This window comes from Delphinus delphis, chromosome 14 (genome assembly GCF_949987515.2).
Source record: "Delphinus delphis chromosome 14, mDelDel1.2, whole genome shotgun sequence".
NCBI lineage: Eukaryota > Metazoa > Chordata > Mammalia > Artiodactyla > Delphinidae > Delphinus > Delphinus delphis.
In genome coordinates this window covers 77,183,852-77,207,735 of record NC_082696.1, presented here as the reverse complement: position 1 = coordinate 77,207,735, position 23,884 = coordinate 77,183,852, and the positions used below count along the sequence as shown (strand labels likewise).

Here is a 23,884-nt window from a genome sequence, read left to right as displayed (position 1 = left end):
CACGGGTTCGTGCCCCGGTCTGGGAAGATCCCACATGCCGCGGAGCGGCTGGGCCCGTGAGCCATGGCCGCTGAGCCTGTGCTCCGCAATGGGAGAGGCCACAGCAGTGAGAGGCCCGTGTACTGCAAAAAAAAAAAATCTGCCATTTTTAAAATCATCATCATCCCTCTTCTGCTTGCAGCATTTGCCAAAAAACTTGTTTGCTAAATTTTTACTGTTGTGAATTACTGTTCAATAAGCAAATTTGTTTGCCTTCAGATATGGATGGATATCATAGTTATACATGTTTGATCTTGCATATTGTATATATATCATTTTCCTTGAAAATGGAAAGGGGAGAAATCAGGGAAAACCTTCCATAGTGTTGACAGGAACGTAATTTGAAAACCATGGTAGAACAAGAAAAGGAAGGACATTTCAGGTAGATCTAGCAGCATGCCACATCCCATAAAATACAGCAGTTTGCTATGGTTAGAGCAAAGGGCAGGGGAGTGGTAGGAGACGAGGCCAGAGAAACAGAAAGTAGCCTGTCATGAAGAAAGTTACATTTCACATTAAGGGTTCTGAACATTATCCTGAATGCTACAGGGAGACATACAAGAAATTTTAAGCAAGAGAATGAAATATTCAGATTAGGCTGTTTAAAAGATCACTCTGGCAGTGACATGCAGAAAGACTAAAGAAAATGCCAGACTAGAACGAAAAAAGAAAAAAAAAGAATGCTACTGCAATAATCCAGATGAGAAATGTTAAGAATATAAACTAAGAAAAAGGCAGTGGTAATGGGAAAAAAGATTTTAAAAATATAGAGAAAGTAAAACCTATAGAACTTAACGCCTAGAGATGGGATGATAAGCTTAGGTAGACTTCCAGAGTTTCTGGCTTGAAAACCCTCATGGACAGTGACATCATTCACTGCAAGACTGCTCCTTTCATGTTGTAAACCCAAAGGCCAGCCCTCAGTCCTCACTGGCTGCTCCTTTCCAGTCTCCATGCTAGTTCCTCCTCATCTCCCCAACTTCTATAAGCACTGGAGTGACTCAGGGCTTTCTTTGGATGTTCTCACTTTTTTTGACCTATAATCACTCTTTTGACTTCATTCCATCTTATGTCTTTGTATATCATCTACGCTGATGAATCCTCAATGCTTAAACCCAGTCTCAACCTTCCCCCTAAACTCTAGCCTCATATATTCAATTGTCTACTCATTATTTCCGACTTGGATGTTTAAAAGGCATCTCATCGTAACAAGTTAAAAACAGAACTCTTTACTCAGCTTCTCACACCCTAACCCCCTACTGTCACACTAAAACTTTTTCTACAGTCTTCCCCATCTTGATAAATTGAAGCCAAGTTTCCCTAAAACCATGTTCCCTTACTGAGTTTATGATTAATCTCTCTCTCCAAAGCTTTGTTCCCTCTTTTGTCCCCTCTGACCTCAATTCTGTGCTAACTGAACACTAATCATCCAGAGTCAGAGGACTAAGATTGCTGTTGTCGATAACATCCTTAATGTACTAAAATTTTTGTTGTAGATACCATCATTAACACACAAACTCAGGCTGTTTCTCCAGGGCAAGGTGAGCCTACAGACCCCCGAGCCATGGATCACCTAGCCAGAGAACTGTAGACCAAAGATATCCTGATTCCCAAAACCATTCTGCCCCTTTAAAACATCCCTAACTCAAAGACCGAGTTGGAGTGGATCTGAGGCTTGTCTCCCACGCCCTTGCATGGCACCCTGCAAATAAACCCCTACACTTTGCTGCAAATGCTTGCTGTCAGAGTTTGTCTTTCTGCAACCAGGCACACAAGCCCTTGCTCGGTTACAAAATTACAATTCCATCCTTCCAATGCAGGCCAAAATATCTTAGAGTTATCTTTGATTCTACAATTTCTCTCACACCCGACACATCCACTACATGAGAAAACTCTATTAGCTCTACTTTCATAACACTTCCTAAATCTAACTGCTCTTCACTGCAACCGTTCTACAGTGGACACCATCATTTCACTGAAACAGGAGGGACGGGGGTAGGGCACAACCTTTAAAAGAATGACATAGTCCAAGGACACAACATAAACTTATTTAGAACCAAATAGATCCAAGATGGCGGACAAGTCGACTTCCACTAGACCTTGAGCCTCAGTATACACTTACTGTTACACATCAGCAAGCTAAATGACACACCCACAGGCGCCAGGACAGTTCCAAGGCCGACCATAAAGGTCAAAAAGTGGGCAGTGGCCCAATTCCTAGAAATTCCCACTCCCTCCCCAAAATAGCTGGAATATTCCTCCGACTCAGTAGCCTATGAAATAAATTACCCACTCTGTCTGTGGAGTGTGCTTCTCCCAAGCCCGCTCCCAAGTCCTGAGACCAGGTGTGTGATCTCAGTTAAAAGACCATGGGTTCAAGTCCCAGTCTGGGTTTTAGCTGGGCTCGAGTTCCGGCGCGTGGGTTCAGGTCCCAGTCTAAGTTAGGCGGTTTCATCATCATCAAATACCCAGTCTATCCACAACATGGCACCAGCTTATTTACCCTTACTCCTACTTTCTCTAGACACCTTTTGATTTCCTGCCACTACAATCTTGTTCATATAAATCTCCTTTCTTGGAATGCATCCAACCTCCTCCTTAGAAGTGCTATTTATCCTTCAATTCCAGCTCAAAGCCCACTTCCGCCACAAAGTTTTCCATGGTTATTAGAGACAGATGTAATATTGTCTTCTTTTGGACCACTAAGGCATATTCCTTCTGTCTGTGCCACTCATCTAGCAATGCTTGGTTTTCCTTTAATATGTATGTTTCAACTCCCCCCAAAAGATTCCAGGTTCAGGTACCTTAAGAAGGGTTCTCTGTATGAGGGGGAAGGAAAAAAAAAAGAGGCCCTGTCCACAAACTTTTTTCTGTCGCCCACTATGCCCAGAGCAGCACTTTACATACAGAAAATGCTCAATGTTGATTAAAACTCTTGATAAATTTAACTCAGTCTGTGAGTTTTTACCATCAAAAGACCACTATATCCTCCATGAGCTAAAATTCAAGGGCAGCCTGGCCTAATGTCCAGACTGTAATAAAATCCATTTGGGTATAAAAACAAAGTTTGTGAACGTGGGAGTGCAGATATCTCTTCGAGATACTGATTTGGTTTCCTTTAAATATATATCTAGTGGAAGTACTAGATCTTATGACAGTTCTATATTTTAATTTTTTGAGCAATCTCCATACTCTGGTCCACAATGGCTGTACGAGTTTACATTGCACAAGAGTTCCCTGTTCTCCACACCCTCACCAACGCTTGTCATCTCTTGTCTTTTTAATAAGAGAGTAACTATGGGAAGTGATAGACATGTTAATTAGCTTTATTATGGTGATTATTTCACAGTATACACATATATCAAGCCATCACAATGAACACTGCAAATAAATACAATTTTTGTCAATTGTAACCTTAATAAAGGAAGGAAAAAAAAGCTTATACTAAAGATAATAGTTCATAACTTATCCTAGAAAGAAAGAGGCTACCAGGTGGGAGAGGAACTACAGTTCCCTTATTTTTAAAAATTAATGCCTGTTAAATGTCAAAAGCATACAAGGCACAGTGCAGAATACAATGATAAACTGGAGACCTGCCAATAGCTTAAATTCAAAACACAAAGAGCCAGAGGCAAAACAGAACAACAGATGGAGATGACTGGATTAGTTTAAGAGTTATCGTATTTCTCAACTTTGTTCTGCTACCATTGTAACTGCTCTCCTAAATCGAACTGGCAATTCTTCTTAGTAATTCTAAAAATACATCCCGTTCTTAAAAAACTGACTGAATTTAATGCGGTGGGAAAGGAGGAATCTGAAGGACATGTCATTTTTACCCTGCATAAGAACTGGAGAACTTCCATTTTTGAATGTAAATCTGTCTTAAAGGAAATCAATATAATATCTAAACAAGTCACTCGACAAAATGCTGAGTAATAAGGTAAATCATTTTAAGTATTAATTAGATTAAATTAAAAATGGCATTTTTAAGTACCCCTTTGAACTGATTCCACACTAAAGAATTTATCTTTAAAAGATAAAAACTAAAAAATAAAAGATAAAAATAAAAAAGAATTATTTGTCCTTTCTAGAGGCTCTAATGAAGACAGAGGTCATCAAAAATTTCAAAAACAATTTTCTTTAGTTCCTTCAACTTTATCTGACTGTGACAAAGAAATGAAGAATATTACCTGCGCCAAGGTTAATGGTAAATTCAGCTAAGGTATTCTACATCTATTTGTACAAAGAAGGTAGAACACAAGCAATTACCAGTAATCTCTACACTTACCTTGAAAAGATTATTGAGGATCAGAATGTATAAGTTAAACACTGCTATTTTTGTAACAACTGCTAAATTTGCCAGTATGTCTCTTTAAAACTCTAAGTCAAGGGTAGGAATGTCTTTTCTGTAAGGAGCCAGAAAGTAAATATTTTAGGCTTTGCAAACCAAGAGGATATTTGTAGGTTCTTATATAACAGAGAGAAAACAAATTTGCACACACTTTTATTGACGAAATTCAACATATAATAACAATTGTGTACAATTTTCTGGTAACACAGGTCTACTAGTAAGAATAAAATTCTTTTGGGGGGGTAACATTTCGCATTATCGGAGTTCAAAGTTAGTGTTCCCTATCATCAAACTCAATAGCAAATGTTCATCTGTAAAACCATTCTCAGTTCCTGGGCTTCACAAAAATGGTCTGGCTAGCCATACTTACTTTGCCGTGCCTTGCCCTAAGTACTAAAGTTACGTGAGAAACAAATGATAACACTAACACCACAAACCTCTTAATTTCCAAGAGTCAACTTCTAAGTCAACTTCTAAGCAACTGCAATTCATTTGACTATTAAAATCTTTACACTTGCCTAATTTTTAGTGCCTAATCCACTAAAATTTGACGAAAATGTATGTTGAACACTTTGGCAATATTAATTTGAAGTAAATGTTTAGTTTTAAGTTTATACTGAATATCACTCAGAATAACGTCCTCATCTGATCCTAACCATTAATTTACAGCTATATAGGACTTCCTATATAGGTGGTGCAGTGGTTAAGAATCCACCTGACAATGCAGGGGACACAGGTTTGAGGCCTGGTCCGGGAAGATCCCACATGCCGCAGAGCAACTAAGCCCGTGCGCCACAACTACTGAGCCTGAGCTCTAGAGCCCGCGAGCCACAACTACTGAGCCCACGTGCCACAACTACAGAGCCCACGTGCCTAGAGCCCGTGCTCTGCAACAAGAGAAGCCCGCGCACCGCAGAATAGCCCCCGCTAGCTGCAACTAGAGAAAGCCCGCACGCAGCAACGAAGACCCAATGCAGCCAAAAATAAGTTAATTTAAAAAAACATTTACAACTATATAACTTCACACAGATAAATGTGTGAAATTGCAAAAATTAAGAATATCTCCTACCTGTTTCAAGTTAGCCCCATTCAATTAATATCTCTGCCTCACCAACAAGGGCCCTCAACTAGAAAAACACTACCTATATGGTAGAAAGAAGTGCCTGACTCCTACAATTGCCAAATTACAGAAAATATTCATTCCTTGCTGCTAATAATAAATGAAGATATTAAGTCTTAGTCTTAACGAGATATTAAATATTTTCTTATGAATGATAAAATTAACTTTTGTTTTCTAATAACTTTATTAGATTATGGAAAATCTAAAAACCAACTAAACGAGATATATACACCTAATGGGGGGAGGAGATATTCTTCCAAATATAAGCATTAAAATTTTTAAATACCTTTTTTACTCCCTTTTTAGGAGAGTCCAACATGCTTTACAAGAGTAGTAATTTTTTAGTATAAAATTTCTGGGAAAAGGATGAAGACCCTCTGATTTCTCTACCTAAAAAGTCTGGATTTCTGATCTTAGCACTTCAAGCTATATTACAAAAGCATTCTGGGGGCTTCCTCCCTGGTGGCGCAGTGGGTGGGACTCTGCCTGCCAATGCAGGGGACATGGGTTTGATCCCTGGCCCGGGAAGATTCCCACATGCCGCGGAGCAACTAAGCCCGTGCGCCACAACTACTGAGCCTGCGCTCTACAGCCTGTGCTCTGCAACAAGAGAAGCCACGACAATGAGAAGCCCGCGCACCACTCGCTGCAACTAGAGAAAGCCCGCGCACAGAACAAAGACCCAACACAGCCAAAAATAAAAACAAATAAATAATAAATTTTTTAAAAAAAAGCATTCTGATTGGGAAAGTCTCCTTTGGCCTAGTAATTTGATGTACTGATAATACAACAATGCAAGTTCTTAAAATTTTCAATAATGAGGCAAAGAGCTGTGAGCAACTTATAGTATGGAAGTGAATGTTGCCAAGAACTTCTCGTTACACATTTACTTTTAATAACCCTCAACATATTTTATTACTAAACTAGTGGCTGACAAAGGGTGGACAGCAGTCGGAAACACGCATGTGTGTTTTGGGAAAGCTCCCTAGGTTTTTCTAATAACTCCACACCCAACTCTGAACCAATTCTCCACATAATCAACAAATTTTTAAAAATTTATTCTATTTGCATAACTGTATGTGAGCATTGGTACAAAATTCCTAATCATTCCTAATTTTCATTTCCTCTGGTTCCAAAGGTGATACAATTTGAATATGCAGCATTTTTCTTTAAATCACATTAAAGTTGGAAGTCACAGAATATTAGAGTTGAACAGCCTCTTAGAGACCACCTAGTCTGAATCTTTTGGCTCTTCAAGTAAAATGAAAATCGAGACTCAGAAATATGCCTAAGATCACAAACTAGGGAGTAAAAGTTGGGACTTCAACTCTGATGCCTTGACTCTTAACTTTAGTGCCCTTCTAACTAGATCAAGCTGCAGAAGACTCTTCAGGCAACTTGAAATCAGAATTATATACATGAGAACTATTTAAGATATTTCCTACTCAGTGCTCTGTGGTGACCTAAATGGGAAGGAAATCCAAAAAAGAGGGGATATATGTATACGTATAGCTGATTCACTTTGCTGTACAGCAGAAACTAATACAACACTGTAAAGCAACTATACTCCAATAAAAATTAATTTAAAAAATGTTTTTTTAAAAAGAAATTTCCATTTCACCAACTACTTGGTGTGAAGAACTGTATTTTATTTCAGAATCCGAAAGTGTTAAAGAAAGTAAACATTTATCTTCATAGTATAGTAAATATCTATAGGTGAGTTCTGATAATTTAGTAAATACTCATCATATAAAATTCCAAACTATCGCTACTTTCATCTTAATATCCTAAGAAGTTTCAAGGACTTCCCTGGCAGTCCAGTGGTTAAGACATTACCTTCTTATGCAGGGGGTGCGGGTTCAATACCTAGTGGAGGAGTTAAGATCCCACATGCCTCGTGGCCAAAAAACCAAAATGGAAAACAGAAGCAATATAGTAACAAACTCAATGGAGACTTTAAAAATGGTCCACATTAGAAAAATCTTAAAAAAAAAAAAACCTAAGAAGTTTAAATAAGATGATGAAATTTCTAATGTTAAATTTTCTTTTACTTAACTACTAACATTGCAGTAAGGGTCCTAGTGTAGCGTGAAAGCTTAAGACTGAAAATCAAGACATCTGGGTTTGGTTTCTGTCTCAATTTTACAATACTCTTCTAGCTTACTAGCAAATACCAACCCCTCTGACTCCATTTCTCATCTCCTGATTCGGGGTCATCACAATAACAGTAACTATTGTACAAACTTAGTGCCAGGAATATTATCTATATTGTTTCTAATTCTCACATTTCACAAGATAGGCATTATTTACCGATTTTACAGGTGAGGAAACGGAGGTTCAGAGAGATTATGTTTTCCAATAAACTGAGCTGGTTAGTGGCTGAGCTGGAATTTAAACCCAGCTCTGCCTGACTCCTGCCTAGAGCCCATGGTCCTTGTATTACACCACTTCGCTCACATCCTGATATGTGTGGTCCTCGTACAGTTGGGAGAACAAGAAGTACTACATTTGAAGGACTACTAGGAGATAAAAATGATAAAACAAAACTTTATGCTGAAAAATAAATACCGTGTTACTTTCTTTAGTTATTAAACTGAAAATGAGTTTTTAGTAAAAGATTTAAAAACTAGGCTATAGATATTGTACAATTCTTATTACTATTATTAACACAGAAATGAGCACTGTACAATTAAAAAATATAACGATTTTGCTTTTACAGGTAACACTGTGAATTAAACTGGAAAGTATGCCTATTTCTGTAGCTGAAATAAAATTGCTCTGAAAGCCCTATTAAAAAGTATGCATAATTTTTAAGTATTTAATAAAATTAGAGGGGAAAAAAATGACACAATCTGATAGAACAGAAGCAATCAAGAGAACATTGTACCAGCTCCTCCCCTTTCGAACAGATAAAAATATTTCTCAGATATTCAAGAAAAGTGGATGAGCAGATGTTTAATATTGGACATCTACACAAAGTATTTACAACCTGTATCAACCTATGTTCACCACTGCAGATGGATGAAGATACTGATTGTTTCTCTGACAAAAGTCAAGACGCTTCCCCAAGTTTCTCTAACACGTCTTATAAAAGTAAAATATTCAGTAGACAATTCACAAATTATTCTCTGTGTTACGGTCGTTGACTCTTTTTCTTCTTTTTTTTTGTTTTAAGTTTGGGGAAAAAAAAAAAACTAGGGCGAATGTAGGGCATGGTTATTAATCAATGTAGCCTAAAGGCAAAACCGGAATTGAAGTTTCAGATTACCTTTTACCTCATGCCCTATAACTAAAAGCATCTATTAACTCAAAAGGTACTGTACACACCTCGGTCACACGTCCTAATATGTGATCTGGTAACATGACACCTTCTTGACATAAAAATCATCAATGCCTCTAAGACTCTGGGTCTTTTCCCCAACAATGGCCAAGGTGTTAATCTCCGTGTCCCGGGATAATCCCCACACAGGTAATGACACTCTGGCCGTGTCAACTCTCCTGGCGTTTTATCTCCACATAACTTCTTTCCACTTCTCTTTTTCTTTGCTTCTTTTTTCCACCACCGTTGGAGGTTAAAACCACACACACCGCCCAGGAAAGGGGCGCTCTTCCCCCGACCCACACTCTGCATTAAACATTCATTCCCTCTCTAACCCGGTAAACAGCGAGAGGAAGGGCGGGCAAAACTGCAAATTCAGAAAACCCGTAGGAAGAGAAAGTGGAAACTGAGGAAGAGAGAAGGTGGGGGAGGGCGGGGCCCGCCTGTCAAGCCCCGGGACCCGAGGAAGGAGTGGGGTCGGCGGGGGGACCTCGCTCCCCGGCGGCGCCAACTCCCACCGCCGCTGCCTCCCGTCCGCTCACCTCGATCTCGCGGATGTTGTTGGAGGTGACGAAGATGCCGATGCCAATGGGGATGAAGATGAGGCCGATGATGAAGAAGGTGGGGAGCACCGTACCGGCGGTAAGAATGGGCTGCCAAGCCGGCAGCCGTTGCTGTTTGAAGGCCGTGTTATCCGGTCTCCGGTTCTTAGCGGTGCCCCCGGGAGCACACGGGGGCCCACCATCCACTTCATCCTTCGCGTTGTAGTTCATCGCCATCGACCCCCCCGGGCGCGGCTCCGCGACGCGCAGGTGGACCGCCCAGCTGACCCGCCAGCTGACCCGCCTGCTGACCCCGACAGAAGACGCGCCGCCGCCCCGCCGCCGCCGCCGCCGCCGCCACCTCGGCTGTAAAGGCGGAAGAGGCGGGACACCCTTCCGCAGACAGCCGCCGACCGGAAGCGGGACTCGGCTGGGCACGCCAGAGGGAGGGAGAGAGGAAGGAAGGAGAGGCCTGAGGGACGAGGGGAGGGGAAAAGGGAGGAGGGTAGAAGGGGGAGGGAGAAGGCGGAAGCCCGCTGATCATTGGCCCTGTGACGACGAAGTAAGGGCCTCTGTCCCCAGAGCGTGAAGCTGCGTTGGCGCCTGCGAGGCCCCGGCTGGGTGGGTCGAAGAGGCCTCGGCCATTGCGCCACAGGCGCGTCTTCGCTCCGCTCGCGGAAGCTTCGGTTCGCACACACCTGCCGGCTTCTTTGGTATCGTGGCGACTGCCGTTCCGGGTGGCGGGTCAGACCCGGCCGACCCGGGCCACACCCGTTAGCCCAGGAGCGGGTGGCTCCGGTGCCAGACAGCTTTTTTGTTTCACCTCGAAGCCCTTTCGGAAGGGGATCGGAGCATTGAAAAGGCCACAGCATGAGAGCCAGAGGCTCGTGGGATCGGCAGTATTTGCTTGAGTTGTAAAACCACGACTTTTTCTAATTCAAAAAATAAATCTCCACACAAGGAACAAATGTAAATATTAAGTGAGATGCATTATGGGTGACCCTTTTGTCCTCAAGAATAAATCATCTGACTTGGTTAACCCTGTTATCTTGGCTGAGATTGAGCTGTTCTCGCTTGTTTTTCCGCCATTAATAGTCTCCAAGTTACTTTGTACCGTCTTTTCTGAGTCCACGTTTATCTTTTGCACATTGATTTAAGAAGTCTTTTTTTCTTTATTTGCGATATATAAGTTTCGAGTGTACAACATAGTGAATCACAGTTTTAAAGGTTAAGCTCCATTTATAGTTATAAAATATTGGCTATATTCCCTGTGCTGTACAGTGTAACCTTGTAGCTTATTTATACATAGTAGTTTGTACCTTTTAATCCCATATCCCTACCTTGCCCGTCCCCCTTTCCCTCTCCCCACTGGTAACAAACTAGTTTGTTTTCTATGCGATCTGTGAGTCTGTTTCTTTTTGTTATATTCACTAGTTTGTTTTATCGTTTAAGTTCAACATATAAGCAATATTACGCAGTATTGTCTTTGACTTATTTTAATTAGCAACATACCCTCCAAGTCCATCCATGTTGTTGTAAATGGTAAAATTCCATTCTTTTTTATGGCTGAGTAGTATTCCATTTTATATATACCACCTCTTCTTTATCCATTCATGTGTTGATGGATACTTAGGTTGTGTCTACAGCTTGGTACATAATTGTAAATAACGCTGCTATGCACATCAGGGGTGCATGTATCTTTTCAAATTAGTGTTTTCATTTTGGGGAGATATATACCCAGGAGTGGAATTGTTGGGTCATATCGTATATCTGTTTTTAATTTTTTGAGAAACCTCCATGCTGTTTTCCACCGTGGATGCACCAGTTTATGTTTCCACTAACAGTGCAGGAAGCTTCCCTTTTCTCCACATCCTTGCCAACATTTGTTATTTGTGGTCTTTTTGATGATAGCCATTCTGACAGGTGTGAGGTGATAGCTCATTGTGGTTTTGATTTGCATTTCTCTGATGATGCACAATGTTGAACATCTTTTCATGTGCCAGTTGGCCATCTGTATGTCTTCTTTGGAAAAATGTCTTTTCAGGTCGTTAAGAAGTCTTTTGTAATAAGCTGTAGCTCTTTATTTTACTTTTTTTTTTTAAAGCTAACACCAGGAAAACATTTTAATTAAACTACAGAAACAATGGTTATAGTACAGAATATTCATGAGCAGGAAGATACACCATATTATAAGTACCTAAAAAGTTACAAGCCATCTGTTTGCTTCCTCAACATTTTCCATATTTTAAGTTCATATGTGAAGATGATCAGATTTACCATTTTGGGGGGGGAGAGGAAGAAAAATAAAAGGTGTATTTATCATCGCTAGATGTGCTCGCTGTATGCTCCGTTATTTATATTCAAGGCCCAGGTGACTGGAAGTGCAGCTGTCAGGCATTTTAATAAACTGGACAGCCATTTGTTTCTGCTCGACAAGGCATCTTTACACACGAGCAATCAGGAGAAAACAGGAAACAGCCGAGCACTCTGCACTGCAACACGCCACCTTAACGGCTAACCAGCCGTTATTATTATTATTCAACTGCTACACAACTGTCAATTTTCAATAGCCAGCTCTTTATTTTACTTTGGATAATTCAAAAAACCTCAACAAAGTATAGCATTATTATAAAATAAGATTCTGTGCAGACACTTTAAAACTACCAAGTATTTAATGACCCAAGGAAATACTCATGATACGAAAAGTGACTAAATCATAATACCAAAGTAGCATAGGTATGTAGTATAAAGCCCAGCTAAAAAGTAAATAGTGGTAACCTCCAGTGACCAGCTGGAGAATGTTTATTCTCTACTTTGCAATCTTGTATTTTCCAAAATTTCTGCAATAAGTATATATTTGTAAAAACATTTTTTTAATTATATATAACCCACATTAAATTGGCATCTTTGAAATCCAGAGCAGAGAGGAAGTCACATCATTTGAAAAAAGTACCCAACATTTATTTTCTTTAAGGCTTTGTCTATAGTTACTCCTTTTGGAAGGTGAGCTAAGGGAAGGGGAACTAAAAGAGTGTTTGGGCCTCATAATTTATAATTAAATGTATTTTCAAAATGACTTCAAGTCTCAGGAGGTGAGTCAATCTACTCTTTATCTGGCAGATAACTCACTTGCTTATGTGATGTCATCATCTCTCAAATTCTTAGCACAGCACTGGTAACATAAGTATGTCTGTATGTTGTTTTGATCTATGTAAATTTCAACCTCAGGCACAAGTGGAAAACGTTCACCTAGCAAAGTTAATGGAGAAGCGTTTTGCTAAGTTCCGTTGACTGGTAAATGTATATAAACAACATCAGGCATAATGCAAAAATATAAAGCATACGGCAAGTTTTCTCTCCCCATTTCTGCCTACATCATTATACCCACTACGTGTGATGGTTCCTTAGGTGGTTTGCCGTTCCAGCATTCTGTGAGAATGGTCAATTATTTTGCTTTCAGGTTTTTATTGTTGTTCTAGTGATCTGAGTGATCATGATATATGTTTTCTGATATACTGTTTACTTTTTCTTTTTTTTCTTTTTATTTATTTATTTATTTGCGGTACGTGGGCCTCTCACTGTCGTGGCCTCTCCCGTTGCGGAGCACAGGCTCCGGACGCGCAGGCTCAGCGGCCATGGCTTCCCGGACCGGGGCACGAACCCGTGTCCCCTGCATCGGCAGGCGGACTCTCAACCACTGCGCCACCAGGGAAGGCCTGTTTCCTTTTTCTTTAGTACTGTTTGTTCATAGGAAAGATGATTTAACTCCTTGTCTCTTTTTTTCTTATAAAAAGTCCATGTTGACTGAAATATAGACCTGTGTGTCCGGGCCCCTTGTGATTTTAGTACCCTTTAACATTTTAGCAACTGGAATCAAACAATTTAAATTCTGATGAGGCCTTGTTGGCTCACACATGTTGACCGCCTGCTCCCTGCCCAGCACCACTTGTTCTCACGATATAATTTTTAGATGCTGAAGTACTATTTCTTGGTCAGGCAGGAGGAGATAACTCCAGGGTCACAAGGAGAATTTATGAGTTTGTGTTGCAGAAGAAATGAATGACCTTAAGGAAGGTATGACCAGCTGCTGCCGCCCAGAAGTCTGGCTGCACCAGGTGTTTTCTGAGACTGAAGAAAGATTTCCCCGTCAGTTCCCTGAAGCCTCCTCTCTCTTGGCCCCTAACTGCATAAAACTCCCCACTTTAGCTTCTTTGTTAAGATGGAGCTGAGAGGTCTTGCTCTCTAGTCTTCTCACTTCGGCTAAATGGAATAAACCTTCCTCTATCCACACACACCAGTGTCTCAGTGGTTGGTTTTGGCTGCACGTCGGATGCCCAAGTCTGAGTTTGGGAGGTTTGGCAACCCTTGTAGAACTGAAAACGTCCTTAGATTTTTAATCTAAAACTTACCTTTTCAGATGAGGTCCAAGTAGATGAAATGACTTTTCTAGATTCCTTGATATCCTTCCAGTTCCTTTCCATCTCCTGTGCTCTGCCATCATAGTAGCTGCTTTACCCACCTAACTTTATTTCACCTGCACATCATTATCTGTGTGTGTGTGTTGTAGATGTGTAGTATTGCCAGAATTAATTTGTAAAAGAGCTCTATTTAACTGGCTTGAAGAAAATTAAGTGCTTATATACTCAAATATTAAAAAAAACTAACCCAAATGAACTTCAAGATCACAATACCTAAGATTAATGATTAATGCATGAAAACAAGTTTAAGTTGTCAGTTTAATTAATACAGACATGTCTTTAGAGTCATCAACATTAAGTATAATACTTTTATTGTACCTAGCTAGGTTTACCAGAAGTCAAATAAGATCTTAGTATTCCTGTTACAATATTTGTCAACAAGAAAAATAACTTGAATGATGAACCTTTTAAGTAAATCGAATGTAAATGAGATGACAGATTGATAGCAGATTGTAAAGTTTCTTTACCTTTTAAGTTATGTGTTATAACTTTATTAGCTTTTGAAATCTTTTATTGTTACTTTGGTTAAGCGAATAAGTATTGATCCACAATGACCTATGATCTTATTTGACTAAGTGTTTTGAAACCTTTTTGATATTTTTGAAACTTCCCAAAGATCAAATTCTAATTGAAATTTGTTTGACCTCTAGCTACCTTTGATGCTTTCTAAAGGGCCCCTGGAACATCTCAAGAGAATTGTTTTCTCTCCTTACCAAGGAATGATATTAAACTAATTGGACTTATTTGGTATGTTAAATTACATGACAAACATTGTCCAATGAGTGCTAATAAACCTTCTTAGGTTATATTGTATGGGTAAATGTCATTATTATGAATGTCCTAGAGATTATATGAAATTTCTAAAAGTTGACTACGTCCTAGTAAAATGTTACCTGTAATAATTCTAGTTATTATCTAAATGTTGTTTGCCTCAACAATAACCAGCTTTCTTTGTCAACTGCATTGTAATCAGATCTTTAACCTTGCCTTTTTAAGTCTTTTGTCATTTATAGATAGTTATTGATGTACTCTAATGCTTTTGCAAAAGAAATGCTTTGTCTTCAAGAAGATTCATATAAAGGACTTTTTGACAAATACAGGCTTCTGATAACTTTTAGATCATACTGCTAAACTGGGTAAGAAATTAAAAAATTCTAATGGAAAAGCTGATGGCTTCATAAAACTCTTAACAGAATATTAAGATCAGGGATTACTTACATAAGACTGAGGGAGCTGATGAATATGGTTATAATTTTTTTTGTTTTTTTATCTGAAATATTACTGGTGTTTAATCTGTGTTTTCCAGATATAAGGAAACCCTTCCCCTCAAGCTATAATTATAACATAGCAATTTGGTAAATTATACCTTTATAAGTAGAATTGTAACATTTATCTTTTCTCTCTACCTCCAGAAATTGGAGACTCTTAGGTTCCCAGCAGCCTTATCAGGTGGATAAGAAAGGCCACCTCCTGGCAGGTGCAGGAATCTTGAGATATTTTGGGGACCTTGAGAAGAGAGGAATACACTGGAGTTTATAGATGTTGCAGGCAGAATCTGATGGCAAGCCCTTGACATGGATTTCCCGGCCTTGATGCCTTTTAAAAGTTTAATTTGAGATTCCTTATAAAAATTTCCAGCACAGCCAACTTAAAAGAGCCTATATGATCAATTGCACTTGTGTAAATAATTAGGCCAAATTTATTGAAACCAGACTTATTTTGCAAATAAATTAGTCTTAATTTGGCTATGTTTGATAGAAATAACGATAATTTTAGAGAGAAAAAAATTAGGTTTCAGTGGACATTAAATTCTAGGTCTTCGAGGGTTTTTTATATTTACTACCAATAAATAACTTGCTACCAATAAACTCCTTGTTTCTATGTTGCATTACTGTGAAGTTTACTACCAATAAATAACTTACTGCCAATAAACTCCTTGTTTCTATGTTGCATTACTGTGAAGTTTGTTTCTGAAGCTTATCAGAGTAATCTATCTTTGGATGAAGATCAGATGCCCCATGACCTACAACCAGAAGATTATGCATACTGGAAAAGACATCAGATAAAGGGCTCTTTACAGCCAAGTTGGAGGAGGCCATATTAGGCCTTGTTTCCTGAATAAACTGCAATCCTATTTCTGACACCCAACTTTGACTAACTTAGACCAGCACTACCAGACCAGGACGAGATGAAGATGACATCTGAAGTAGACAGCTGACCCAAGATACTGGACCAGGACTGTACTTTGCTTATGAACCAAATGTATTTATTCCTTGGGCTCACTCATTTGCAAGTTTCAAAAAATTAATCTAGTTGCTGGGTTTGTGGCCAATTACCTACTTCCGGTACTCCTAGATTACCTTGGTAGTTTTCTCCTCTCCAAAGCTCTAATTGGATGGTCCTTAGAAATTTTATTTTAAAAGAAAGAAACCATGCAAGCTACCATTACTGCCAATATTACCAAGTGGGATCTTCTTACCTGGCCAACTTAATGACACCTCCTCTGAACCTGGCCATAAATACTCCTTTTCGTTATATATTAAATATTGGGTGGCTCTAATGGGACCAATGGATTTGTGGAACAAGTTTATGGCCGTGACTCTCCCCAGGTTGGTTGGGAAGATGCACAGTTGGTTTCTTTTGGGCTCAAGATCACCTGTGTGTAGTCTTGGAAACAGCCCCTGTCAATCTGCTTTTAATGTGAGCATGCTGGGTTTCAATCAGTTTTCCAATGGTATGACCATTTGGCCAGTGTATTCATTTCTTTACTTGGAATAGAAGATATCATTAATCACATAGTAGTTTTAACAAAATTTACTGAGCAAACTTTAAATGATAGTCATCAAGCCAATAGCTTACTCAGTTCTGAAGTCTCCATAATGAGGAAAGTGGTCTTACAAAATCACATAGTCCTTGATATTCTAACTGCTTCCCAAGGGGGAACTTGTGATATAATGCATACAGAATTTTAGGGTTTTGTTTTTTTGTTTGTTTGTCTAACACCTTTATTGGAGTATAATTGCTTTACAATGGTGTGTTAGTTTCTGCTTTATAACAAAGTGAATCAGTTATACATACACATATGTTCCCATATCTCTTCCCTCTTGCGTTTTTATATCTGATCTGTCTTCTGATGTAACTCATCTTATGATACATATGAAGAATCAAATTTCTGCTCTGAATGATCCTCTTCCCATTTTAGGGGAAGATTAGGAAAATGGTTTAATTTAGAAGGATCTTGGCTTAAACATGTACGTAATGACATCATTACTTCTACTGGCAATTTTGATTACAGTTTGTGTAACTTATAAATTGGCAGCTTCTTGCCCCTTTTGTGCTGTATATTACCTACTTCTACTAAGGTAATGATATCTAGACAACTTGAAACTACTGATCACATCCACGGTTCTCAATAAATTAATGAACATGCAAAACGCACATATGAGGTAAAATTGGCATAAGTCCTATTGGACAACTTGGAATTTATTATTAGTTCTTGCCAGACATCTTACTAGTACAACCCCCTAAAAGGAAAGAAAGAACCAGGCTATTAAGACCCAACATCAAGGGGCATGATAGACCCAGAGCATGAAAGTAACCATCCTGGCATCAAGGGACCAAATGTTTGATCACCTAATGCTTTCCATCAAAAGATTAATGATCAAAAAGGGGAAATTGGGCTTCCCTGGTGGCGCAGTGGTTGAGAGTCCGCCTGCCGATGTAGGGGACGCGGAGTCGTGCCCCGGTCCGGGAAGATCCCACACGCCGCGGAGCGGCTGCGTCCGTGAGCCATGGCCGCTGAGCCTGCGCGTCCGGAGCCTGTGCTCCGCAACGGGAGAGGCCACAACAATGAGAGGCCCGCGTACCGCAAAAAGAAAAAAAAAAAGGGGGGGGGGGGAAATTGATGAAATAAAATTCATATTTTATGGCAAGACAAGAAAAATTTGAACATAAAATTTTTCTCTGCCTGTCTGGGCCTCCTCCCTCCCCTTCAGTGTGTGTTGTGCATCTGCATTAATCAGACTTCCTTAGGAAATAAGCTTCCCTCTTAATCTTGTAAAAGGTCAGAATGATCCACTACTCCCTTTGTACGAGCAGATCTGGATTGTATAAACTGGCAGTACTGTACATCATTTGACATATAACCCTTTGTCTCAAAAACTTATATGACTGTACTTTGACCTCTAACAGATGGAACAGTCCTCAGAGTTTTCTAAAAGATTGCCTCCCAGGTTATAATCCTCAGATTGGCTCAAATAAAATTTACCATTTTTTTCTTAGATTGACTATTGATTAATTTTTCATCTACTGTATAATAAATTTGATTTCTTGTATTTATTGCATCAGAGATTGATCCAAATTAATTTTAAAGTTGACCTTCTCCTGATTTTTATGTAGTGTATTTATTAAACTTTTTCAGTTAGGCTTTTAAGAAAATCCTTTTGTTCTCACACTGAGATTCTCTGATTAGCCTGAGGTCATTGGTGTTGTGATGAAGATTTTGCAAGTTCACAAATAACCACAGTCAGTAATCAGAAATACAAGTCAAGCAAGATATTTTAATGGTTAATCTCATTAGAGGAAAGATAATGACACCAAAATTCCTTAGTAGACAGTCTAAGAACTTTGTTTTGGGAAGGAAATAAGGTTTCATTTCTCGTAATTCCACACTTTCTTTAAATGAAAGAACATAACTCCAATGAGACCTCAGACTTCATAACTTCCGCTGTATAGAACCTCAGTCGATTACATACCATGGCACATAGTTTTCCATCATTTATCTACTACAGGTACCATCAATTATAGATAAGGTCTTCCTTTCAAATACAATGTTGCAATTTCTTGTTTGACAGCCAACTGACACATGTGTAACAGTGAAATTATTTTTAAAAGGGGAGGGGCCATGGAGAAAAGAAACTTTCCTTAACTCCATGAGAAAGACAAATTTGCTAACAAACAACTGAAATATAATGAGGTCAGTGCCATATAAAATGTGTACACAGGGACTTATAAATGGTCTGGGGAGGTACCACACCTTATCCTCTTTATGATGTCAAAAGCTAAATTGTGAGGAAATTGGTTCTAAGGTCTAAGTGATATTGTGGTTCTCTATCCAGGAGAGAAAAGAATCAAAATTAAAGGGACGTAGAGAAAGTTGAACCTTATACTACACTTATTATTAATAATTTGCAAAACCATATACCCTGGCTGATCATGTTCTTTTTCTCAAGCAAGATCTTAGCAGATTGCCATTGCCCTAGAAACAGAGATCTCTGGCTCCTTCCACTTCTGGGAGATGCCCAGTTTGTTAGCTTATGTAGTCCATTCGTCCCACTGCCTACGTGCACCCGTGCTCTATGTGGGAACGGTGCTTGGCCTCTCTGTGAATCAAAAATGACTGACCACAACTCTCTTGTTATGATAGCACAGACCGTCTGGTGATCTGATAAGATGAGGGCCCTTTGTCCTTGCACAGAGCATATCTTCCCTTAGAATCAGTGATTACTGAGAGTTTTCTCTTGTTAAATCCAGATACTCTGCATCTGAAACCTTCAGTGGGTCCAGGGGCTTCTGCAGGGGTGGAATCACCAGGCAGGTCAGTTTGCTGAGGAAGATCCGGCACAGAACACCCTGCTAAAGGAGCAACCCTTTGGGATTAGGAGTCAATAATTAAGTGCCTATAAAACACCCTGCCATTTTTTTTTTTTTTTTTTTGCTGTACGCGGGCCTCTCACTGCCGTAGCCTCTCCCGTTGCAGAGCACAGGCTCCGGACGCGCAGGCTCAGCAGCCATGGCTCACGGGCCCAGCCGCTCCGCGGCATGTGGGATCTTCCCGGACCGGGGCACAAACCCGTGTCCTCTGCATCGGCAGGCGGACTCTCAACCACTGCGCCACCAGGGAAGCCCCCACCCTGCCATTTTGACTATGCATATACCTTGTTCTCAAGGAGGAGAAAGAAATGGGAGTAAGAGTCAGAAAGACCAACACTGAGTATGTGTTTATGGTCATGGAAAACTTCTGTGAAGATTAGGAGAGAGCAGCTGGAAGAAGGGATTATATTGCCTTTTGCAAACGTTTATCCAGTATATTCTATTCACTGTGAGGAATATGCAAGTCCTGCCTCTGAGAAGCTTACAGTCAAACTAGGGAGACAGCGTTTTACACCAATGCCGGTCAATATAAGGCAGAATGGGACAAATGGACTCCTGAAGAGAAAGAAGAAAATTATTTTATCCTTAGAGATACTTATCTCTGAAAGAGATGTTGGAAATAATGCCAGGGAAAACTAAAGGAGGACTGATTACCTTTAAAAAAAATAATGATCTGGGAACTGCAGGGAACTGGGTTCTTACCATCATCTGTGGATCAGGTTGCTGTGCCTGGGACCATGCAGTCACTAGGGTTGCCCCAGCTGAAGACAGACCTCAGTGTTTGACCTTTTTCGTACGTTCCTTGGGATTCATTGAATACAAATTCCAAAAGCAGACTTTAATGACATTCAGAGAAAGAAAAGAGTTTGGTGCAGTGTGCCCTATTGCCAGCAAACATGGGGCCCAGAGAAGTTGCTCCGGTTTCTCTCCCTGGGGGAAAAGCCTATCCTCACTAAAAGTGACTCTAGCCCAGGACTCAAAGGCAATAATCCATTTGAACGTATATGATGGAAAGCCTGAGACCCCTTCTCCCAGGAAGTCATGAAATAACAGTGCTCTTAAACCGTGTGCCCCAAAGGGCACCCCTCCTTCAAGAAGAGAAGCCAAAGAGCTGCGATTATGGGCAAGACCCCTAACATCTGCAGCTTTCCTGTGGAAGGCATCTTTGGGTAGACATCAGCCTTGCCTGCTTTTTGGATATGTGTATCTTTAAATAATAGGAGAAACCCATTCCTTTGTCCCCAGTAAGGCAAAGATACATTCGGATCGGCTATGGCAATGGACCACCATTTCCGGCACAAGGCTGACAAATAAAAGAGATCAGAGCACAACCCCACAGTCACCCCCAGCACACTCTGCTGAAACCATTACCCAACTGCCTGTGTAGAGGCTGGCTGAGGACTGCTGGAAAACCTCAGGAGCGTTCACTCTACTGAGTAATCCCCCTTTAGAATGACAGCGGAATGCAGTGGGAAATATCTGAATGTTGATGGACAAAGCATTTGGGGAGGCTAAAAGGGGCGAGGGAAGCCCTGCAACCAGCTGCGTCTCTTGGTGTCTTGCAGTTTTCATCTCACTGAGGAATCAAACTATGATGTAACTCCAAGGAAAAGCGTCTCTCATTTTGGCAGATCTGCTGTACTGCTTCTGCGTATTCACAGTCAAAACCACCATATTTTAAAGAAAATACAAAATGCAGAAGGGAAGACTATTTTAAAGCAAACAATTTTAAGTAAAAATAAAGTTGAATACTCATTTTCAATGATTTTAATTTGATGAATATTATGTTCCAACTCAAAAAAGAATATTGCACAATGCTTTCATATCACAATTGTTATTTTTCTCACTCTGGTGAGATTTTGATAAACATAGTTGGCTTTGGAAATAATACAGAAAATGTCTTAATTGGTTAAATAATTTCAATAGCCTGTGAAGAACTGAAAGTAGGATATTACATTCATAGAAAAAACAAGTACATATCCATAAATTCACTCGGCTGTAGTGAAAAATAATAAATTTCTCATGGATTTAACAAAACTTAAAGGAAACAAAATTGAGAATGCTGTGAAAATAGAATGTAGCTCCAAAATTTTTCAATGCAATCTTTTGCTTTTGAAAATCCATTAAACCTTGCAAGACTTCTAAGAATACCTGATCACATTGTAAGTCTCTTATATTGGAAGAGCTAACATCTGATATTTTTAAAGCAAAATCTAAAGAAATACAGATCTGAATTGTTAAAATAACAAAATCTGTGAATGGTGAGGTAAAATTACCCAAATAACATAAACAAACAAAAAGAAAACACCACCAGAAAATAAAAGAATCATGTCATGGCACCTATAAATATTTCTGTGTAAAATATGGCATTTTCCCTAAGTAACAAACACAGTTTTCATCATTTAGTTATGGAGTAAATGCTGAAAATTTAAGAAAATAAAATTTTAGTGGTCACTAAGCAAAATTAATTCCATGAAACTCTCCCAATTTTTATGAATTGGTTACAACAATTTTTGTCATTTTTCCTTTTTGCCTTCTCATTAGTATTTTTAGCAGAGGCGTAAATGTGGGAGTCCAGAGGGGCGTATAGGCCTCAGATGCCAGATACACTTTTTTTTAAACTTCCATCTTGCATTTTCGTTGTTTTTAGAATTGTTGCTCATCAAATTCATGAACACACCCTACTTTTGCTATGTTTTTTATTTATTTCCAGGAAAATTCAACCACAGTATAAATAGAAAAGGCACAAACATATTAAAGGCATTGGCTGATACACCATTCACTCCTCGTCACTGGGTTTTAGAAGCTGTGAATTATTTCAATAATGTTGGTGTCTCTGTTAATGTTTAAGCTAGATATTCCACACCATGATTTTTTTTCAAATGGTTGTCCTAAGATGCAGTTCATTCTGCACATTTTGTGGCCATTCCAGGCATCTACTATCTGGAATATTTCCTCTACCACTAACTTCATCACACCCTAATATTTTATGACATACTTGAAAAAAAATCTTTGTAGAAGATACCCTCAAAAAACATTCTCCTCTCAAAAAGAAAAGGGCAACATAATGGATTAGTTCAATTATATGCCTTAACCTAGAAACACTGATTATGACTATATTTCAGAAAACCTAATTATTCCATTCAAAACTGATTCTCATTCATACTGATGATTGGAGATTTGCTTATAATAAAAGCTATAGAAATCATGTGAGTCTGGGATGGTGCCAGGATTGCCCATGGGGGGCAATTTTTTCAATTGGATGTTGATATTGGAATATGACTATTTATGATCTTGTTTGTTTATTCATTAGATAAGGATATGACTATTTGGTGTTTTCTATTTTCTGTTAATTTTTAATATTCTATTATTTTATTTCAAGACAATTTTTTTATTAATTTAGGTTAATTTTACTCATCTGTCACTCAGATTCCATTAGAGTTTGAAGAAAGGACTTAACCATAGCAGAGGCAGAAAAGAGCTCTGTATCCATCTGAATGACTTGGATCACACCATCACCCTCACTCTGCTTTGCAAGTACCAAATTTCATTATAAATGCAGGAGAAATAAAAACTTTCGATCCAAATGTATATCAATTATTTGTAATATTTTAAATTAAAGTCAAGAAGTATTTAAAGTTTTGTCCTCTAGCCTGTTCACTCTTAGTGTAATAAAATTCCCACATGTTCAGAAAGTTATTTGCGTCAGACGCTAGTTTGTGATATATCGGAATATTTTTGCCATCAGAAGTATAAGCATTGGCAAACAGGGAACTTAACTGTGAGTCAAAAAATACAACAATACTAAATAAAACCCTTTTCTCATAGAAATTGTCTTTACAGTTCAGAAACGTTTTCAGAAATCAAAAGCCATAACAATTTTTTAAATCTTCACACATACACACTCTAGTTTTCTTAATCAGTAACGAAAGGCTTGCAGGTCTGTGATGCGTTCACAATCATTCATGCTAGGACAAACCTACTGTAGCATTTCTTTTACTTACAAAAATCAAAACTAATTTTACATAAAATATAGTTATTTAATTTATAATAGCTACTGAACATGATTTGCTAATTCCACAAGGTATACCTTAAAACCTAATGTTTCTGTTCCAGAGATGAAGTGTGGATTTCCCTCTTGGCCTTAGGAACCTGGATAACGCTGTGGACTGGAGAAATGGGCCAATAGTATTACTTGTGTACTTTCTAGTTATCCTTGTGACACTCAGAGGCATTCTTTCTTTAATCTCAGTAAAGTGACATGATACATGATTTCTGCACCTAGAAAATGTGTCAACTCTTCAGTTCTCTTTCAGTTATCTTTTTAAAGACCTTACTGAAAACATGTCGATATTAACAAAGTCTTTTTTAAAAAAAACCTAT

The 23,884-nt window shown here is 39.0% G+C and overlaps 1 protein-coding gene across 1 annotated transcript in view; it reads right to left on the bottom strand.

Annotated features, from left to right (window-relative positions):
• Window positions 1-9,732, bottom strand: part of TMEM30A (transmembrane protein 30A) — a 42,394-nt gene extending 32,662 nt beyond the window's left edge. Inside the window, exon 1 of the mRNA XM_060030340.1 lies at window positions 9,372-9,732. Within this exon, the coding sequence (XP_059886323.1) occupies window positions 9,372-9,608 (237 nt within the window). The 5' untranslated portion in view covers window positions 9,609-9,732. The remainder of the gene's footprint in view (window positions 1-9,371) is intronic.
• Between the last annotated feature and the right edge of the window lie 14,152 nt (window positions 9,733-23,884).